The following is an 18300-nucleotide window of genomic DNA, read 5'->3' on the forward strand; positions in this document are numbered from 1 at the left end:
CTACAGTAGTCATCACATTAAAATCTTATGATACGTGCATGAAGTATTAAATGTAGATGAAAAAAAACTAATTGCACAGTTTGGTTAAAAATCACGAGACGAACGTTTTGAGACTAATTAGTCCATAATTGAACACTAATTGTCAAATAAAAACGAAAATACTACGGCACCTGAATTTTCCACGTGGCCCGAATGCCCATGCCCGTCACTCCAACACCTTTTCTTTTCTGATGAAGTCGTCGACAAATAAAAGCTCAGGCGTGACGCATGTAGCCAGCGACGCGAGAAAAAGAAAATCGGTTGGAGTAGTACTCCCTACTTATTACCAAGAAAAATGTCTTTTTTTGCTTCTCAAGAAATCAACCATTCTCCATTTTAACCAAATATATATAATAATAAACGAATAAATGAACATAAGGTATGATAATTATTATGAATTATTTTGTAATAAAAAATATCTAAAAATATTATTTTCTATAAATATAATTAAACTTATGAAAGTAGAGGAGTGAATATAGTGTTTTTTTTTTTTGCAACCCATGCTTTGGATTGGTCTCGTCCACCAGGGTACGATCCGCATGCATGCCCGCACGCTAACCTGATGTGACAAGACATCTATCTCCGTACTCGCCCCGTCCCCTTTTTCCCGTCCACATTTTCTTTTTAGTAATGCCGGTCCCGTGTTGGATCACAGTTTGATAGGTCTTCGGGCTCCGGCTTCGTCACTATAAGCGGAGCCGACGAACCCGGCCTGTTCGTGTTCGTTTGGCTGTGCGTGTTGCGAACGATCGTAAATTTTTAGTTGAAATAATATTTTTTCTCTTATATAAATTATATAGTATTATTTTTTTATGAACCAGCAACGATACGAATCAGCCTACTGAACAGGCTAGAAGCCCACAAAATCGTGGCTCCAACTCCTCCATTCATGTTGTTTTGTGCCAGAGTTGGAGCCGTTTTTTTGCTTGTCATAGTAATCCACAATGTTGTACAATGACTGCATGAAGGAGTCGTAGCCCTGGGAAGCGAAGCCAAACGGGAGCTCCTTGCAAAGAGTCGTGAGAAGCCAGTACCGCGCTGGATCCTTACTAAAGCGGGCCAATATAAGGCTTTGTTTGGATCCGATGGTTTAAAGTTTAGTAGGCACTAAACTGTAGCTATTGATAAGACTTCAAACATGTATTCTAAAGTAGTATCTAAAATTTAGGGAGCTTCATAAACACCGTTAGTTCATTAGACCATACAAGTAGTGTAAAGTTTAGTAGCCGACTATACTTTAGACCATGGGATCTTAAAAATAGAGCCGCTCTGAAATTGCAGTATGCTCCAAGAAATCGAGTTTTTCTGGAAAAAGCAAACTCGAGAAATTGCTCTGAAAGAAGAGTTTCTCTGCCGTTATCAGCTACAGTAGTATGCTCTAAGCAGTACCGAACGTGCCTATAGCTTCTAGTTGTTGGTCACCACGCACCACCAACGTCACCGCCCACGCAACGCGACCCTGTACGCGTAGATACGTGATGCCCGGGTGCTCGATCCAAAGCGGCAAGGTGAGTGAGTGCGCGGCCAAACCGAGAAGCACGGCGCGCCGCTAAAAGCAAGGGTCTCGTTGCAGCACGGCAGCAGCAAAGATGCCATTGACACTGAACTAAGAGTCTCCGAGAGCAGCAGTGGTACTAGCTGCCCCCTAGTTAGGGTTTAGGAGTACATCCACGTCGTTGTTACCGGAACGGCTGACTCGCTAGATAACCCAGGCCTTGTTTAGATTAAGGTTAGGAATCAGTATTTGATACGGTAGCACTTTCATTTGTATTTGATAATTATTGTTCAATTATAGCTTAACTAGGCTCAAAAGACCCGTCTTGTAATTTACAATCAAACTGTGTAATTAGTTATTTTTTTATCTATATTTAATACTCCATACATATGTTCAAAGATTTGATGTGACAAAGAGAGAGTGAAAAAACTTACCATCTAAACGAGGTCCCAGCTGGGGAAGAAAAGGTCGGGTAGGCGTAGGCCGGATCGATCGATCACAGATCGAAAAGCTACCGGGGCTCGGCTACGAGATATTTATGCCCTGCGGAGTGCTCGGAAAACACGGTGAGCGCTTTGCCGCTTCAGGGACGAGGCAAGGCAAACAGAACCACGCCGATGATATTGTGCCAAGAAAGCCTCACGAGATCCTGCTCCATCGGTCTCCGCACAACCAAGCATATACCCCTACTGTAGTCCCTACACGTAAACTGTGCGCACATAACAGCAGCACCAACAGAGGAGGATCGCTCGCTCGCGCTTGCGGACTGACGGCCTGCTCGCTGTTGATTTTTAGTTGATAAGTTAGGTAGGTGTTGGTTTATTGTGAAAAAAAAACATGGTTGGTTGACTAATAACAGTCTGTTTGGCTGATGCTGATATGATCATGGATTATTACTGCTGACTGATTTGGTACAAGAAAAAAATACTATTCTAACTGAAAATTTATGATCGGTTCACTGTAAGTCCTGGCTAAACCAAGCGTACAGGCTGTAAGTCCTGGCTAAACCAAGCGTAGAGGCTGAGAATCTATTCCGCGCACAGCACAGTTTTCCACGTGAAAGAAAAAAAGAGCAAAGCAGCAGCTAATCGCCCCCTGAAACCCAGGCGAATAAATTACGTTATCTCGAAACGCTAAACCCCGACGGGTTCTGAACCTTGGCGCAGAATCTAGAGGGCAAAACTGGACAAACACGTCGCAGGAGCCAGCCCGAGGCAGAGGGCAAACCTATGGTTCGGGATGGCGCGGGCGCTGCCACTACCAGTGCCACTGGCGGCAACAGAGTTGGCCCACACGGTCCCAGTGACCAGTCAATCCATCCATCCGGAGGATTGGACTGCTGGTGGCGCCGTGGTGGAGGTGGTGGTGCGTCTCCTCTCCCACTGTCACCCTGTTCGTTCGTTGACTAACCTAAATCAGTCAATTAATAATATTTTTCTCTCATAATAAACGAGCACCGGCCAGCTCCTCCTCCATCACGGCCGGCTGCCGTGCCCGACTGCCCGTGGTCCGTCCGTGGCTACCCTGACTTCAGTGGACCGGACCGGATCGGGTCGCTTGCGCCCCCGACAGCCGCTTACATGAGCCCATAAAATACGGCTTTTTTAATGCTACTCCCACGGCTCGCTTTCCAGCTTTCTTTTTTATTATTGCTGCTACGGCGGGCAGAGTCTCCAGCCAGCCAGTCCACTCCGCGCGGCACTGTGGCGACGAGCTCGCAGTCTCGCCGGACGCACACGGGCACACGCTGACGCTTCTTCGCCCCTTCGCCCGCTCGCTTAAATGCCCCAGACCTAATCATTCCCAACCCCCTCCTCCTCCTACCAGTCCCCCCCACCCCTCCTCCCTCCCTCCCCCCATCTCTCCCTCCGTGCCCCCTCTTCCCAGCCCCACCCCACCTCTCTCTCCCTCTCCCCACACGCACCATGGCGATCTGCGAGCTCGGGTGAGCTGACGAGGTAGGCGTCCCGTACCGTCCCGTACCTAGTACCGTTGCCTGCCTCTGGTGAATGAGCGTCGGCTCGGCTCGGTGCAGAATGCGGCCGATTTGAGGAAGATGGAGGGCGCGATGGATGCGGGTTCGGAAGGATTTGCGAGGAGGCTGTAGAGGTTAGGTTTCGGTGTGCCCCCGGCCCGGCCGGTCGTGGGAGATGAGCTCCTCGTCCGCGGCCAGCATCGGGCAGCCGCCGCCGCTGGAGGAAGGTGCGTCGCGTCGGTGCCTGGCTAGGTTTCGCTTCCTGTCCGGTGCTGTTGGTTTCGGAATCGATTCGGTTTTGCTTTACGTTGGCACGCTCCGTATGATGTGCAGAGAAGAAGTGCCTCAACTCGGAGCTGTGGCACGCGTGCGCCGGCCCGCTCGTCTGCCTCCCCACCGTCGGCACGCGCGTCGTCTACTTTCCGCAGGGCCACAGCGAGCAGGTGAGTGGAACTCCTCGTGCCGTCTCACTCGCTCGGCCTCGCTGCTGCTGGTGATGGACTATCAGCCCTACCACCTGCATACGCATACGCATACGCATACGCATACGCATACGCATACGCATACGCATACGCATACGCTGGGAGTTGCCTTAGCGTGCGAGGTGTTGTTTGCTTTGCCTCGCCTCGTCGGGTGCGGTTGCTTTGATCGCTCTCGCTTGCGTTTCTGCCTAAGCTAATGCGTGTGGACGCGTGTGAAGGTGGCAGCGTCGACGAACAAGGAGGTGGACGGGCACATTCCCAACTACCCCAACCTGCCGCCGCAGCTAATCTGCCAGCTCCATGATGTCACAATGCATGTGCGCGATTTTCTCCCTCAAAAATTCCTTAGATGCGGCGATTCGTCGTCAGCTCCGTTCCTCTACCTCATGCGGGCGCTAAGCTGAGCTCTAATATACGTGCAGGCGGATGTGGAGACGGACGAAGTGTACGCGCAGATGACGCTGCAGCCGCTCAACCCAGTAAGGCACCGGGGGGTTTGATAGTTCTCCGTCGCTGTGCTGTGCTCTGATGTCTATCGGTTTTGTTGAGTTCTTAATTATGCTGTGTGTCGGCTGTGCTCGTCTGTGCAGCAAGAGCAGAACGACGCGTACCTGCCTGCGGAGATGGGAATCATGAGCAAGCAGCCGACGAATTACTTCTGCAAGACGCTGACTGCGAGCGACACCAGCACGCATGGCGGCTTCTCGGTGCCCCGTCGTGCTGCCGAGCGCGTCTTCCCCCCTCTGGTGTGATGAGTGTGTATTTTGGGTGGTGTTCCTTTTGTTCGCCTGCATGGATTGTTTTGTTTGCTGTTGCCAATAACAGGTGGTATAGTGTGGTTTGTAGGATTTCACACAGCAGCCTCCAGCACAGGAGCTTATTGCACGGGATATTCATGATGTCGAGTGGAAGTTCAGGCATATCTTCCGAGGCAAGTTCGACAAAATTCATAAACGTCACTCTCTCAACTTCTGTTTTTCTTTTTTATTTCTTTAAAATCTTGATTTGATGTGTTATCAGTTGTTAGCCATTTTACTTTTCGATTGATTAAAACATACTCTCAAGATATTATATTACCTAGTGTGACTATTTCCTTGCAGTTTAAGTGAAAAATACCACTCCATGCGACTATTTATTACAATCAAGGGCATACACACTACAAAAACGAAGACATTAATTTGGATAGTACATCGAAACCTTTACAGTTTTAATATGCTAGGATAGTGCAGTACTGGATTAAGTTTAAGTTGCCAAGTTTCAATCGACAGGATAATTTCCTCAGATGTTTCTGAATCTGCAGGAGTTAGGTGCTCCAAAATTGCACATGGGCCTCTGGATGTACTGACGTGCATTACTTCTCAGTATAGTACAAGTGTACCACACCTTGGTTCTTTTCTTATATGTCTTAAAAGGCCTAACCTTCTACAGTATTTTCGTTTGTTTGCTGTTGATTTATCAGTCCAGAACATACTTAGTATCCCAGTAAATGCTAAAGTTTGATTACAAGCATCAGTGGCATTCATGAATGAGGACCCATCTGCTATACTGATTGTGAAATGGGGCTGCCGGCCAGCTCTTCAGTTGTTGCTGACAGATTGAATGATTTAACATCAATGTTGCTATCTTTTCACTAAATAGGCTTCTTTTCACAGGCCAGCCCAAAAGACACCTGCTGACTACTGGCTGGAGTGTGTTTGTCAGTGCTAAGAGACTTGTTGCTGGAGATTCTGTGCTATTCATATGGTTTGTTCCATTGTTTCAATGCTGCACCACTAAAAAAATTCTGATGAGTAGGACTCACCCTTTCCCCACTAATTTAGGAATGAGAAAAACCAGCTTTTGCTTGGAATCAGACGCCCCAGCCGTCCACAGACTGTGATGCCCTCTTCTGTTCTTTCAAGTGACAGCATGCACATTGGGCTCCTTGCAGCAGCAGCTCATGCTGCTGCAACAAACAGCCGCTTCACAATTTTCTATAATCCTAGGTAATTTGAACTGTTTGATTAGCAAATGACAATTATATGTTTCCTATGTTCCGCTTGATTCGAAAAATGTGCTTGCAGGGCAAGTCCGTCAGAATTTGTTATACCCCTTTCGAAATACATCAAGGCTGTTTTTCACACGCGGATATCAGTTGGGATGCGATTCAGGATGTTGTTTGAGACTGAGGAATCTAGTGTCCGTAGGTGAGGCAACAGTACCAAAATTTCCTTCTGATTCTTGGCAAAAGAATATATGTCCATGAGACTTGCAATTTTATGCTCAAGAATTATGAAAGAAACTCATAAATAAGGTATTAAATAATTGCAGGTACATGGGGACAATAACAGAAGTGAGTGATGCTGACCCAGTGCGTTGGCCTAGTTCCTATTGGAGATCAGTGAAGGTAAGAGTTTATTCTTCTTCATTTTTTTTGTTAGCTGTCTCCTGTTCGCTTGCTGGTATCTGGCTTATAGGCCATGGCTTATCAGCCAACGAACAATATTTTTCTCTCACACCAAACCAGTCAACAGTACTTTCTGCCATGACTTATAAGCCAAACCAGCCCAAACGAACAGGGCATATGATTTTACTCTTCTTTTGCATGGCGTTTTGTAGTTCTCGTTTCAAATTTGGTAATAACTACTCTCTTAAATCCTGTTTCATGTATTTGTTCTCATTTTCTTCTGATCCTCTCTTCTGGTTCTCAAGCGAATAATTTTGTTTGTTTACCACTTTCAGATATTTTGCACTACCCAGATTTTCATTCTTTGGCAAGAGAATAAATTTCTATTGTGGAATCTCTGTTCTTTTTTTTTCCAACAAAACTCTTTGTTCTCCTTTATGTCATAAGCTCATAAAGTTATAATAACCATCTTACATATTTGGTTACTCCCTCCATTCCATCATACCGAATAATTTTGTTACCGCAAAGTACTCCCTAACCACTATGCCACTGATATTATCAACACAGGTTGGTTGGGATGAATCAACAGCAGGAGAAAGGCCGCCTAGAGTTTCTCTGTGGGAAATTGAGCCACTGACAACCTTTCCTATGTATCCATCCCTATTCCCACTACGAGTTAAGCATCCTTGGTATTCAGGAGTTGCTGCTCTTCATGGTACGCTTCAAATACTCATGCTTGTTACTATCACATTGAGTCCAACATCTCTGCTGTTGGGGCTATTTTCTTGTATTATTGCTGTTAGTGCTAGGTAAAGGAGGAGGGTTGTGATAGGCGTGGCGAGCCAACGTTAAATCTTAGCCATTCTAATGGAGATGAAACCCGAAAGAAAACCGTTAGGGGCGTAACCCTCTTAGCGACGCGCCATATCGGAATCCGGGTATGGTGTTAAATGGGCAAGGGCCGGGTCGGCACCCCCTTGGTGACACGCCGTGTCGCGATTTGGGCATGGTGTCAAGTGAGCAAGGGTCTTCACATATGAGTCGACGGGTGCGAAGGGTAAGGAAGCTAGTTGAACCAACTAGGATCCGTTTAGGTAGTTGGAATGTAGGGTTACTTACATATAAGTTAAGAGAATTAGTTGATACCGCGACTAGGAGGCTGTGTAAATATATTATGCGTTCAAGAGACTAAATGGAAGGGTCAGAAGGCGAAGGAGGTGGACAATACATGTTTCAAGCTTTGGTACACAGGGACAGTCGCGAATAGAAATGGAGTAGGAGTTTTGATTGATAGGAGCCTCAAGAATGGTGTGGTCGGAGTGAGAAGGCAAGGAGATAGGATTATCTTAGTCAAGCTTGTCGTTGGTGATATAGGTCTTGAACGTAATTAGTGCGTATGCCCCCCAAGTAGGCCTCGATGAGAGTGCTAAGATATAGTTCTAGGAAGACTTAGATGGCCTGATTGGAGATGTACCTAGTAGTGAGAAGTTTTTTATAGGAGATCTTAATGGGCATGTAGGTACTACAAGCGCAGGTTTCGAGGCAGTTCATGGAGGTTTTGGGTATGGTAGTAGGAATCAGGAGGGGGAGGAAGTTCTGGACTTCGCGGTAGCTTTTGACCTGATGATAGCCAACACTTTCTTTAGAAAGAGAGAATCTCATCTAGTGACCTTCAGTAGCGGACAACACTCTAGCTAGATGGACTTAGTCCTCGCAAGAAGAAAGGACAAACGAGCATGCTTGGGTTGCAAGGTGATACCAGGGGAGTGTGTTGTTTCTCAACATAAGCTTTTGGTGGTAGACTTTCGTTTTAGGTGCGTGCCCGTAGGGATAAATAAGCTAAGATTGAAAAACAAAGTAGTGGAAACTGAAAGTGGAGACGTAAGAGGTATTCAGGGAAAGGGTTATCAAAGAGGGCTCTTGGAAGGAAGGAGAGGACATAAACAACATATGGGAGAAGATTGCAACCAACATTCGAAAGGTGGCCTCAGAGGTGCGTGGAGTAACCAAAGGAAGTTGAGACGAGGCTAAAGATACTTGGTGGTGGAACGAGAAAGTTCAAAGGGTTGTTAAGGAGAAGAAAGAATGCTATAGACGCTTGTATCAAGACAGGAGTGTGGACAACATAGAGAAGTACAAGGTGGCAAAGAAGACTGCAAAGTGAGTTGTAAGTGTGGCAAATGGTAGAGCGTACAAGGATCTTTATCAATATTTGAGTACGAAGGTAGGAGAGAAGGACATTTATAGGATGGTTAGGGTTCATGAGAGAAAGACAAGGGACTTCAACCAAGTTAAGTGCATTAAGGATGAAATAGAGCATCTCTTGGTGAAAGAGGATGAGATCCGACATCGATGACAAGAGTATTTTGACTAAATTGTTCAATGGTGAAAATACGGACACAATCTTTCAGTTGGATGACTCTTTTGATGACACCAATAGACGCTTTTGTGCGGAGAATCCAAGAATCTGAGGTCAGAGAGGCATTGAAATTGATGAAAGGAGGTAAGGCGATGAGACTCAGATGGTATCCCAATCGAGGTGTGGAGATGCCTCGGGGACATAGCTATAGTATGGCTAACCAAGCTGTTCAACCATATTTTTCGATCGAACAAGATACCTGACGAGTGGAGGAGAAGTATATTGGTACCGATCTACAAGGAATAAATGGGATATTCAAAGTTGTACTAAATACCATGGAATTAAGTTGATGAGCCATATTATGAAGCTATGGGAGAGAGCTATCGAGCATCGTTTGAGAGCCATAACGCGGGTCTCTATGAACCAATTTGGTTTCATGTCCGGAAGGTCAACCATGAAAGCCATTTTCTTAATAAGACAAGTTATGGAGCGGTATAGGGAGAAGAAGAAGGACCTACACATGGTTTTTATTGACTTGGAGAAGGCTTATGATAAAATACCAAGGAATGTTATGTGGTGGGCTTTAGACAAACATAAAGTGCCAACGAAGTACGTCGGGCTCATTAAGGACATATAAAACAATGTTGTGACTAGTGTTCGAACAAGTGATGGAGACACGGATGACTTCCCGATTATGATAGGACTACATCCCTTGGTGTATGCTTTTTGCGGACGATGTAGTGTTAGTTGATGAAAGCCGGACATGAGTGAATTAGAAACTGGAGTTATGGCGGGAGACTTTGGAGTCCAAAGGTTTTAGACTCGGTAGAACTAAAACGGAGTATATGAGATGTGACTTTGGCACTACTACTCGGGAGGAGGAAGATATTAGTTTGGAAGATCAAGTAGTGCCTAGGAATGATACCTTTCGATATTTAGGATCAATGCTACAGAGAGATGGGGATATTGTTGAAAATGTTAGCCATAGAATCAAAGCAGGGTGGATGAAGTGGCGCCAAGCATCTGGTGTCTTATGTGACAAAAGGTACCACAAAAGCTAAAAGACAAGTTTCATAGGACGGCGATTAGACCTGCTATGTTGTATGGTGCTGAATGTTGGCCTACAAAAAGACGACATGCTCAACAGATAAGTGTCGCGGAAATGCGTATGTTGCGTTGGATTTGCGGTCATACAAGAAGGGATCGAGTTCGGAACGATGATATACGTGATAGATTAGGGGTAGCACCAATTGAAGAAAAGCTTGTTCAACACCGGTTGAGATGGTTTGGACATGTCCAATGGAGACCTCCAGAGGCACCGGTGTGTAGTGGAATCCTAAGCCAGGATAGTAACGTGAAGAGAGGCAGAGGAAGACCGAAGTTGACTTGGGTAGAGGCAATAAAAGGAGACTTGAAATGGTGGAATATACCTAAAGACTTAGCCTTTTTTTTTGAAACAATGGCAGGAGCTCTGTCTTTCAATTAAGACAAATGAAGTTTATATACAAGCAAAAGGTAGCCAAGCGTGGCGCCAAACACCACGAAAGGTTACCCACCCACGCAACGCGACAGAGTACACACCGACAACCCATCATAAGATATCAGACCAACGGGCCCGAAGCAGTAGGCTGCAGCAGGTTATCGTTGCCGAGCTCAACGGCCTCGCGAAGAGCAGCTCCGACTTCCTGCCATGATCCCACGCCCCGCCCGCGGCGATTGCCGAGCCTCTAAAGCTGAAAACCCAGCCGTCGGAGAAGGAGGGTTGGACACGCGTCATCGTTGCCGAGCTACATCCCCTGATGCAGCAGCTCCGACTTCGCGATGCAGAACTCGCCGTCTCGCATCAACCGGGCGCCGAGAGGCGGAGGGCATCCGCCGAAGGAGACATCACAACCGAGACAAATTTCCACAGCGACGCCTTCAGGAAGGGTACGACGCCGGATGCGTCGCCATCGCTTGTCCAGGAAAGGACCGGGTTTTCACCCGTGGAAGACATGGCTGGGGGCACAAGAACACGACGCCCCCAACAAGGAAAACGGCGCCCATAGGCGTCGCCGTCGCCAAGGCTTTCGCCCGAGGTGCCCCTAGCACATACGTCGAGCCAAGATGCTGTACCGTAGCCTGTCGCCACCAGTCGTCATCACTGCCATCCCGCAGAAGCTTCTCCAGAGGGGCATCGACGCGCCGGCTGCTCACAGCAGCCACACAGCTGCGTCGGCCGCCACCCCCTCCGATCGGGCAACATGCAGAACTGGACTTACCCTGCCACGCGCGTCATCCTGCCGCACGCCGAAGCCGTCGCCAGCTACCGTCGCCGGCCCAAGCACCCGCCGTCGACGCTGCCGACCTCCGCCAGCCACCGTCAGGCGCATGCCCCACCACGGGCGCCGCCCCCTGCCCCGGGGGCACCGGATGTGGCCGTGGCGCCAGATCCAGTGCCCCACCGCCGGCTTCTCTGCCACCCACCGCCGTCGTATGCCGTAAGGGCCACCGCCACAGCCACCGCGAGACCTTGCGGGGCAAGGACCGCCTGTTGAGCCGCTGCCGCCGAAAGGCCCGTCAGCCGCCCCTGCGCACGTAGATCGAGCGCAGAGGGGACCGGATCCGGCCGCTGGGGAACAGCATCCGCCTGCCGCGGACCGGAGCAGGTGGGCTGGCCCGGGCCGGCTGCTGCCCCGGCAAGGCAGCAGGCGTGCGGGCACAGGCAGGTTGTCTCCGCCTGGGCGCCGCCCCGGCCGCCTGCAGGCGCGCGGCCACCCCGTCGCCGGCGCTGCCGCCATGGACACCGCCTAGCACCTGCCGCCCTCCCCGTCGTAGATCCGGTCGAGGGGCGCCGGATCCGCGCGCTGCCGGCGCTGGGGACCGGCAGCCGGCAGCTGTGCACGGGAGCTCCTCCGGGAGAGAGAGAGAGAGAGAGGGAGGGAGGAGAGAAGTCCCAGCCGCCGCCTTCCTTGCTCTCGGCCATCTCCGCCGTCGAGCTCCGGCAGCGGCCAGGCGGTGAAGGCGTGGGGAAGGGCTGGCGGCGGAGGAAGGGTCGCCGCCCGAGCCGCCCTCCTGGAGAGCGACGCGGGGGCCTAGCTTTGTTGGAAAACTCAAGACTTAGCCTTAGATAGGAGTGCTCGGAAAACAGCTATTCACGTGCCTGAATCTTGATTGCTTCTGTTGGATTCAACTCTAGCCTACCCTAACTTGTTTGGGACTTAAAGGCTTTGTTGTTGTTGTTGTTGTATTGCTGTTTGTGGTACAAATTAGGTATTCGTAGCACTGCCAGATTACACTGGAGAGCAGACGGTGAGAGCAATAGTCTTTTAGGGTAGAAGCCTGTTCGTATCAGCTACTAGGAAAGAAGTTATTGACCTTAGCCGAAGTAACCTGGCAGTTCAGTGACTGGGGTTTTCTTTTTTTCCATCTTGCTTCCATGGAAACTAGAAGTAAAGCTGTGGTACAACTGAAATATGGATATCTTCTAAGCATTTATGCCAAATTGGCGGCATTGAGGCACCATGATATAACATGCTATTTCATTTATTTGCTGAAACTTTTTATTTATGTGTTAGACAACTTGTTTCATTATTGTCATTGCCTTTCATTCTCATTATTATGTCTTTATTGATTGTCATATTACACTTAAGATGACAGCAATGCTTTGATGTGGCTGAGAGGAGTTGCTGGTGAAGGGGGCTTTCAGTCTTTGAACTTCCAGTCACCTGGTATAGCTTCCTGGGGACAACAGAGGCTCCATCCATCCTTACTTAGCAATGACCATGATCAGTATCAAGCAGTGGTTGCTGCCGCAGCTGCCTCCCAGTCCGGTGGTTATCTGAAGCAGCAATTCCTACACCTTCAACAGCCTATGCAGTCCCCACAGGAGCAGTGCAATCTCAATCCGCTGTTGCAGCAACAAATACTACAGCAAGCGAGCCAACAGCAGATGGTTAGTCCTGATGCTCAAAATATTCAGTCCGTGCTCAGCCCAAGTGCTATTCAGCAGCAGCTCCACCAACTCCAGCAGATGCAGCACGCGCATAATGACCAGAAGCAGAAGATTCAACCAGATCAACCGTATCAAGTTCCTAGCAGTGCGGTTCTCCCGAGTACAACATCATTACCAAGCCATTTGCGTGAAAAATTTGGCTTTTCTGATCCAAATGTGAACTCTTCCAGCTTCATCAGCTCTAGCAGCAACGAAAACATGCTGGAATCAAACTTCCTTCAGGGAAGTTCAAAATCTGTGGATTTATCTAGATTCAACCAACCAGTAGTTAGCGAGCAGCAGCAGCAGCAACAGGCATGGAAGCAGAAGTTTATGGGCTCACAATCGATGTCTTTTGGGGGCTCGGTTTCGCTTAACTCACCCACTAGCAAAGATGGTTCTGCTGACAACAAAATTGGTCGTGATGTGCAGAACCAGTCCCTTTTTAGCCCTCAAGTTGACTCTTCCTCCCTACTGTACAATATGGTACCTAATCTGACCTCAAATGCTGCTGTTAATAATATGTCAGCGATTCCCTCTGGATCAACATATCTGCAGAGTCCAATGTATGGTTGTCTGGATGACTCTTCTGGTTTATTGCAAAATACAGGAGAGAATGATCCAGCAACTAGAACTTTCGTTAAGGTGAGTGTAATTGAGTCTACTAAAAACAAATGTAAGCCCCACCTCATGTAACCATTTTATTAAATTCAGGTTTACAAGTCAGGATCAGTGGGGAGATCCTTGGACATCACCCGGTTCTCTAATTATGCTGAACTTCGAGAGGAACTGGGTCAGATGTTCGGCATTAAGGGTCAGTTGGACGACCCTGATAGATCAGGCTGGCAGCTTGTATTTGTCGACAGGGAGAACGACGTGCTTCTCCTTGGAGACGATCCGTGGGAGTAAGAAACCATCACTAGAATTCTAGTTTCAATTTGTGATTTCTCAGTAGTATACACATTTGAATTTTGTCAATCTTTACAACGTATTAGAAAAAATCACACATCATAGTTTATGCTTTCATATAAGTTGAAATTTTTTGCTTCATTTGCATAGGCAGTTTCTTACTCAACTGCCCATTAGCCTCCTCGGCAATATCTATAGTGGCTTGCATTTGAATGGACCTACATGTTATTTTCAAATTGTTCAATGGCTCCTCATGATCTCAAACAGATCTACATGTGCTTGATTCTGCCATACATCTATTATGTGCATTCAGGTTACAAAAATGATGAATTTATAGCCCTTGATTTATGATACTTCAATACTCAGGAAGCCATTTTAGCCAACGGCTATCAGTGTCTCAGTCTGGTAACTGGGTTCGGGGGGTCATCTCTGTCAAGTGGATGAGTTGGTTCGTCTTAGTGTAAATACAAAATAAATTTACTTGTGATATGGATTTGATGTTTCTTGTTTATGTAAAGTGATGGATGTAACATATAAATCTTAATATGTGCGTCATTATGCATGCCAGTTGTAGATCGCATGAAACTGAGCTTGTTCACTCAATGCAGGTCATTTGTGAATAGTGTATGGTACATCAAGATACTTTCACCGGAGGATGTGCATAAGATGGGAAAGCCAGGAAACGATCCACGCTACCTATCTTAAATTGATACATGGAGCTCTTTCTGGTAATCTTTGTGACCCTCTTATTTTAATATAGTCCACACGTCTGCTTCCCTGTCTGTGATTTGATGTTTCTCTATTTATACAGTTATTTTTGTGTGATGATTTTAGTTACTGGGTTATTATGTCAGCAAGTTTATGTAAGGTATAGGGATGACACAATTATCCAATTAAATGGTCTTGTCTGGAGCAGTCTGTTTGGTGTTAACCTAAATTTGCAAACTGTAGAGCTAACTGAATTATATGATGACTTTCCATGATATCTTCCTAGTGGAAGTATAGCTGTCTAGGTGCAACAGTTCCCCGATTAGGCCATTACTTATGAAAGGATGAGTGTTCCTTATATGCTATTCTTAAACCTTTTTTTTTTTGCGTAGTGCTATTCTTAAACCTTAACCTTCTGGAGTTGCTATAAGAAATTGTATTTTATTGCACAATGCCGAGTTGCAGATAAAGCCATTGTGATGAAGTAGTACCTAAAATTTGTCTGGATTTTCCCAAAAATTTCAAGCCAATGATTTCTTGTAGCTAAGCAAATGATGAAATTTTAGTACTCGGGAAGCCATTTTAGACAGATGACTTCCATCTTTGTTATGAAAGCTAACAGGTTAGAACTACTCCCGACTTTTCTAGATACATTATTTTATCTAAGGTAATTGTTGACTTGTGTGTGTGTGGCTGACTTTATGTCATCAGATACTTTGAACAAAATGGTAAAAGTGCCGCCATGCTCTTGACTTAACACTGCAACGTGATCCTAATATTTTATTTAGTTCTGCACACTAGTTGGGGTGATTCTAATCCTTGACTTATCGAAGAAGAGATTTGTTCCTAACATCTTGGCTCGGTTACCAATTACAGGCTCCCATGACTATTCTGCGGCATACTGTAGCGCTGTTCATGACGGCCTGCTCTACTGTGCTCGCATGTTCGCCCGTGTCATCTCTAGCATGTCCACCGTGCACGTCTTCAGAACTCCCCGTTACTTGTATCCCCGGTGCAGGCCACCGCTCTGGACTGATATTTTGTAGGTTCCACTTAGGAATCAGTATCAGCAACTCTATCCTAGTTGGTTTGTAGCTCGCACGGCACTCGTTCTTGTGTCGCATCAAAATCTTCAGACTAAATGCTTAGTTGAAACTGTTATTGTGATTCGTAAGGTATCTATGTATTTGAGGATTCCTCGACATGCTTTCGACGATGAACTGCAATAATTTGAATGCAGGAGGATTGTTTGAAATTTGTAATGCTGTTTTGTGTCTGCCAGTTTGTAAGGTTGCTGCGACGCGTCTAGCTTATGACGTTTCAGGTGTTCTCTGAAACTATTTTTATGAATGGTGAGTTGGTGACCACAGAAATGCAGTTGCTTTTTGACTTGTATAGATTGCAATGTGGCGATGGTACTAACTGTGGTTGCCACGGTGTCGCGGCCGCGCATAGCAGCGACATCCAATTGTGCTGAGCCATAGGACAGAGAAACGAGTTACTAGCATCGATGCTACGCGATGTTCGGCTTAGCTAAAGCTGGCTTGTTTGGTTTTTTTTTTCAGCCGAAACAGTGTTTTTCTCTCACAACAATTTAGTTAGAATAGTGTTTTTCAGTCAGTTTCAGTTAAAATTCAGCAAGCCGAACGGGGCCTACGCAAAGTTAGCATGGTGGACAAAGAAACGAGTTACTTGCACCGATGCTATGCGATGTGAACATGGTGCCAAGACTAGTGTATATACTGTGTGTGGTAGTAAAAAGGTTTAGGCACCGTTTGATGCTGGAATCCGTCCCGATTCTCAGCAGAATCGGCAGAAACTGCACCAAACGCCATATCCGCAAAAATGTTTCTGCCTGAAACGTTTCTCCCGATTCCACGATTTTTTGCCCGGATGAGTGAAACGCCTCCGGACTAGTTTCTCTAGATTCCGTTTCTTGCCTCTCTCATACAGTTACAACCGTATTTTTTTCTTGCTATCCTTTTTTAGTACAACAAATTAAAATAGATTGTATTTAAGTTACTTTTCGTCTACAAAAAGTTCTGATTTTTTCAAGCATATTGGCCTGTCTCGCCACCGTGAATCGAGTTTTTTTTTATATAATTTTTTTCATGGAATTTTTTTCTTTTGGAATCGGAATTCAGCCTACATGCCAATCGGTTTTATAAAGGGATTCCGATTCATCATTTGAAACGTTTCTTGGGAGAATCCGAAGCTAAAACGTTTCTCAGAAAATCTAGATCTCCACCAAACTGGCCCTACTATGAGAAAGTGATATATGACATTAATAAGGCTTACTATGAGAAAGTGATGCTATATGAAGGACAAGGTTCTTCCTTACTAGTGTATATGGCATTAATAAGGTTTACTATGAGAAAGGTGATTGATGCTATATTAGGGGCAAGGTTCTTCCTTAGTGCAGAAGGTGATGCTGAAACGCCTCATTTCCCGTGCACGCTCTGTCGCTCGCGCTCCAGTGAGTAATGAGTGGTTGAGGTGCCGGAACTGGAGTTTGCGTGCCTCCAGCTCCAGCTCCAGTTAATCTGTGGTAGCTCGTCCACATCTAGGTCCTTTTTTTTACTATACTAAAGAGAACAAATCTGCTCCCAGCTTTCACGAATCAAAAAAAATTCTATTCTAGCTCATTGAATTATCGTTGTATTCTGATTTTGCTTCTCGAACTTTAAAACTAGACATATTACCCGCTGAACTCTCGGAACCGTTCAAATAACAATATTTTTCCGGAAATGCTCCTACACGGGTGTCCGGCCTGTTTCCTTCGTGTCAGACGTTTTTTAACTAGACCATAATCTATACCGCCTGCCAATGGCCCAACAGTCTTCACCTTTCTCTCCCACGCCGCCGCTTGTCTCCTTCACGCGGTTTATCGTCTCCCTGTCTATGACGTGGCTGCTCGTCGCCCCGATGCGGCTGCTTGTCTCCTCGACGACGATGACCGTCTCACTCCCTCACTGCTTGCTTTCCTGCCTCACAGCACCACCCGCCTTCACCCATCCTTGTTCTTCCCTCACCGCTGCACCCGCTCGCCTTCCTACCTTGCCTCCATGGTGGCAAAGTGGATCTAAGTGGATGCCTCTATGGTGAGGTGTTTCTCGGCTATGAAATCCTCTATGGTTGGGTGTCTCTCGACGACGAACTACACACTGGAGGTGTGGCCTTGCTAGCGACAAGCTCCATGGTGGTCGGGCTCCTTCACAGCCATGCGCAACAGGATCTGCACTCTACGATGGGTTATGTTGTAGTATGTGATATTAACCCTGGGCAAAATTAACCGAGAACCAAAAACCGAACCGAAATAACCGAAACCGAAATAATCGGAACCAAAAAATTCGGTCCCTAATTCGGTTTTGGCTTCCTGGGAACCGAAATTTACTGGGTCAATTCGGTTCTAACCCTCGGTTAACCGAAATACCCGAATTGACTGAGATACACAGAGAAGCCCACCAACAAATATACAGCCCAATAGCCCATAATAAAACCCTATGTACATAAGCCACCTCATTCAGGCTTCAGCCCCCTGCCCCCCATCCCGCCGCCCCCTCACCCCTTGGTCGACTCCTGGACGGCCAATCTCTCTTCAGTCTTCCCCTTCCTTCTCTCAACTCAGGAGTCGACCAATCTCTCTTCCCATCCTCTCAACTCTCCGATCCGGCGGCACCGGCATGGCCCTATCTTCCTCTCCTCCGTCCTAGCATCTGACGGCAGCCAATCTCCCTTCCCCTCCTTCTCTCAACTCTCAGATCCGGTGGCTCCAACATGGCCCCGTGCCTCCCTCTCTTCCGTCCTGCATCCGACGACAGCACGTGAGATAGGGAGCCGTGCGACGGCGAGCAGGGCGAGGCAAGCCGTGCGACGGTGAGCTAGGCAAGCAGCGCAGTGACGAGCAGGGTGAGGCGTGGCCCGCAGGCGAGGTGGTGCACACCATGTAGAGCCGCAGGCGTGGGCGAGCAAGG

At 47.1% G+C, this 18300-nt stretch overlaps 1 protein-coding gene across 2 annotated transcripts; it reads left to right on the plus strand.

Moving 5' to 3' along the window:
- The first annotated feature begins 3341 nt into the window (after positions 1-3341).
- Positions 3342-15583, plus strand: LOC136497942 (auxin response factor 12). Of its 2 annotated transcripts, XM_066493841.1 has the most exons (16): positions 3342-3492; positions 3570-3736; positions 3843-3952; positions 4210-4308; positions 4414-4470; positions 4582-4737; positions 4838-4922; positions 5644-5734; positions 5812-5976; positions 6055-6177; positions 6302-6377; positions 6945-7092; positions 12369-13354; positions 13424-13614; positions 14227-14346; positions 15203-15583. In XM_066493841.1, exons 2-15 carry the CDS (start codon positions 3685-3687, stop codon positions 14321-14323), a joined length of 2436 nt encoding a protein of 811 aa, XP_066349938.1. In that variant the 5' UTR covers positions 3342-3492; positions 3570-3684; the 3' UTR covers positions 14324-14346; positions 15203-15583. The 2 variants fall into 2 exon arrangements, with proteins under 2 accessions (XP_066349938.1, XP_066349939.1); XM_066493842.1 differs by lacking the exons at positions 3342-3492; positions 3570-3736; positions 3843-3952 and having other exon boundaries at positions 4215-4304.
- Positions 15584-18300: the final 2717 nt, after the last annotated feature.

Source organism: Miscanthus floridulus, chromosome 12, assembly GCF_019320115.1.
Source record: "Miscanthus floridulus cultivar M001 chromosome 12, ASM1932011v1, whole genome shotgun sequence".
Lineage (NCBI taxonomy): Eukaryota > Viridiplantae > Streptophyta > Magnoliopsida > Poales > Poaceae > Miscanthus > Miscanthus floridulus.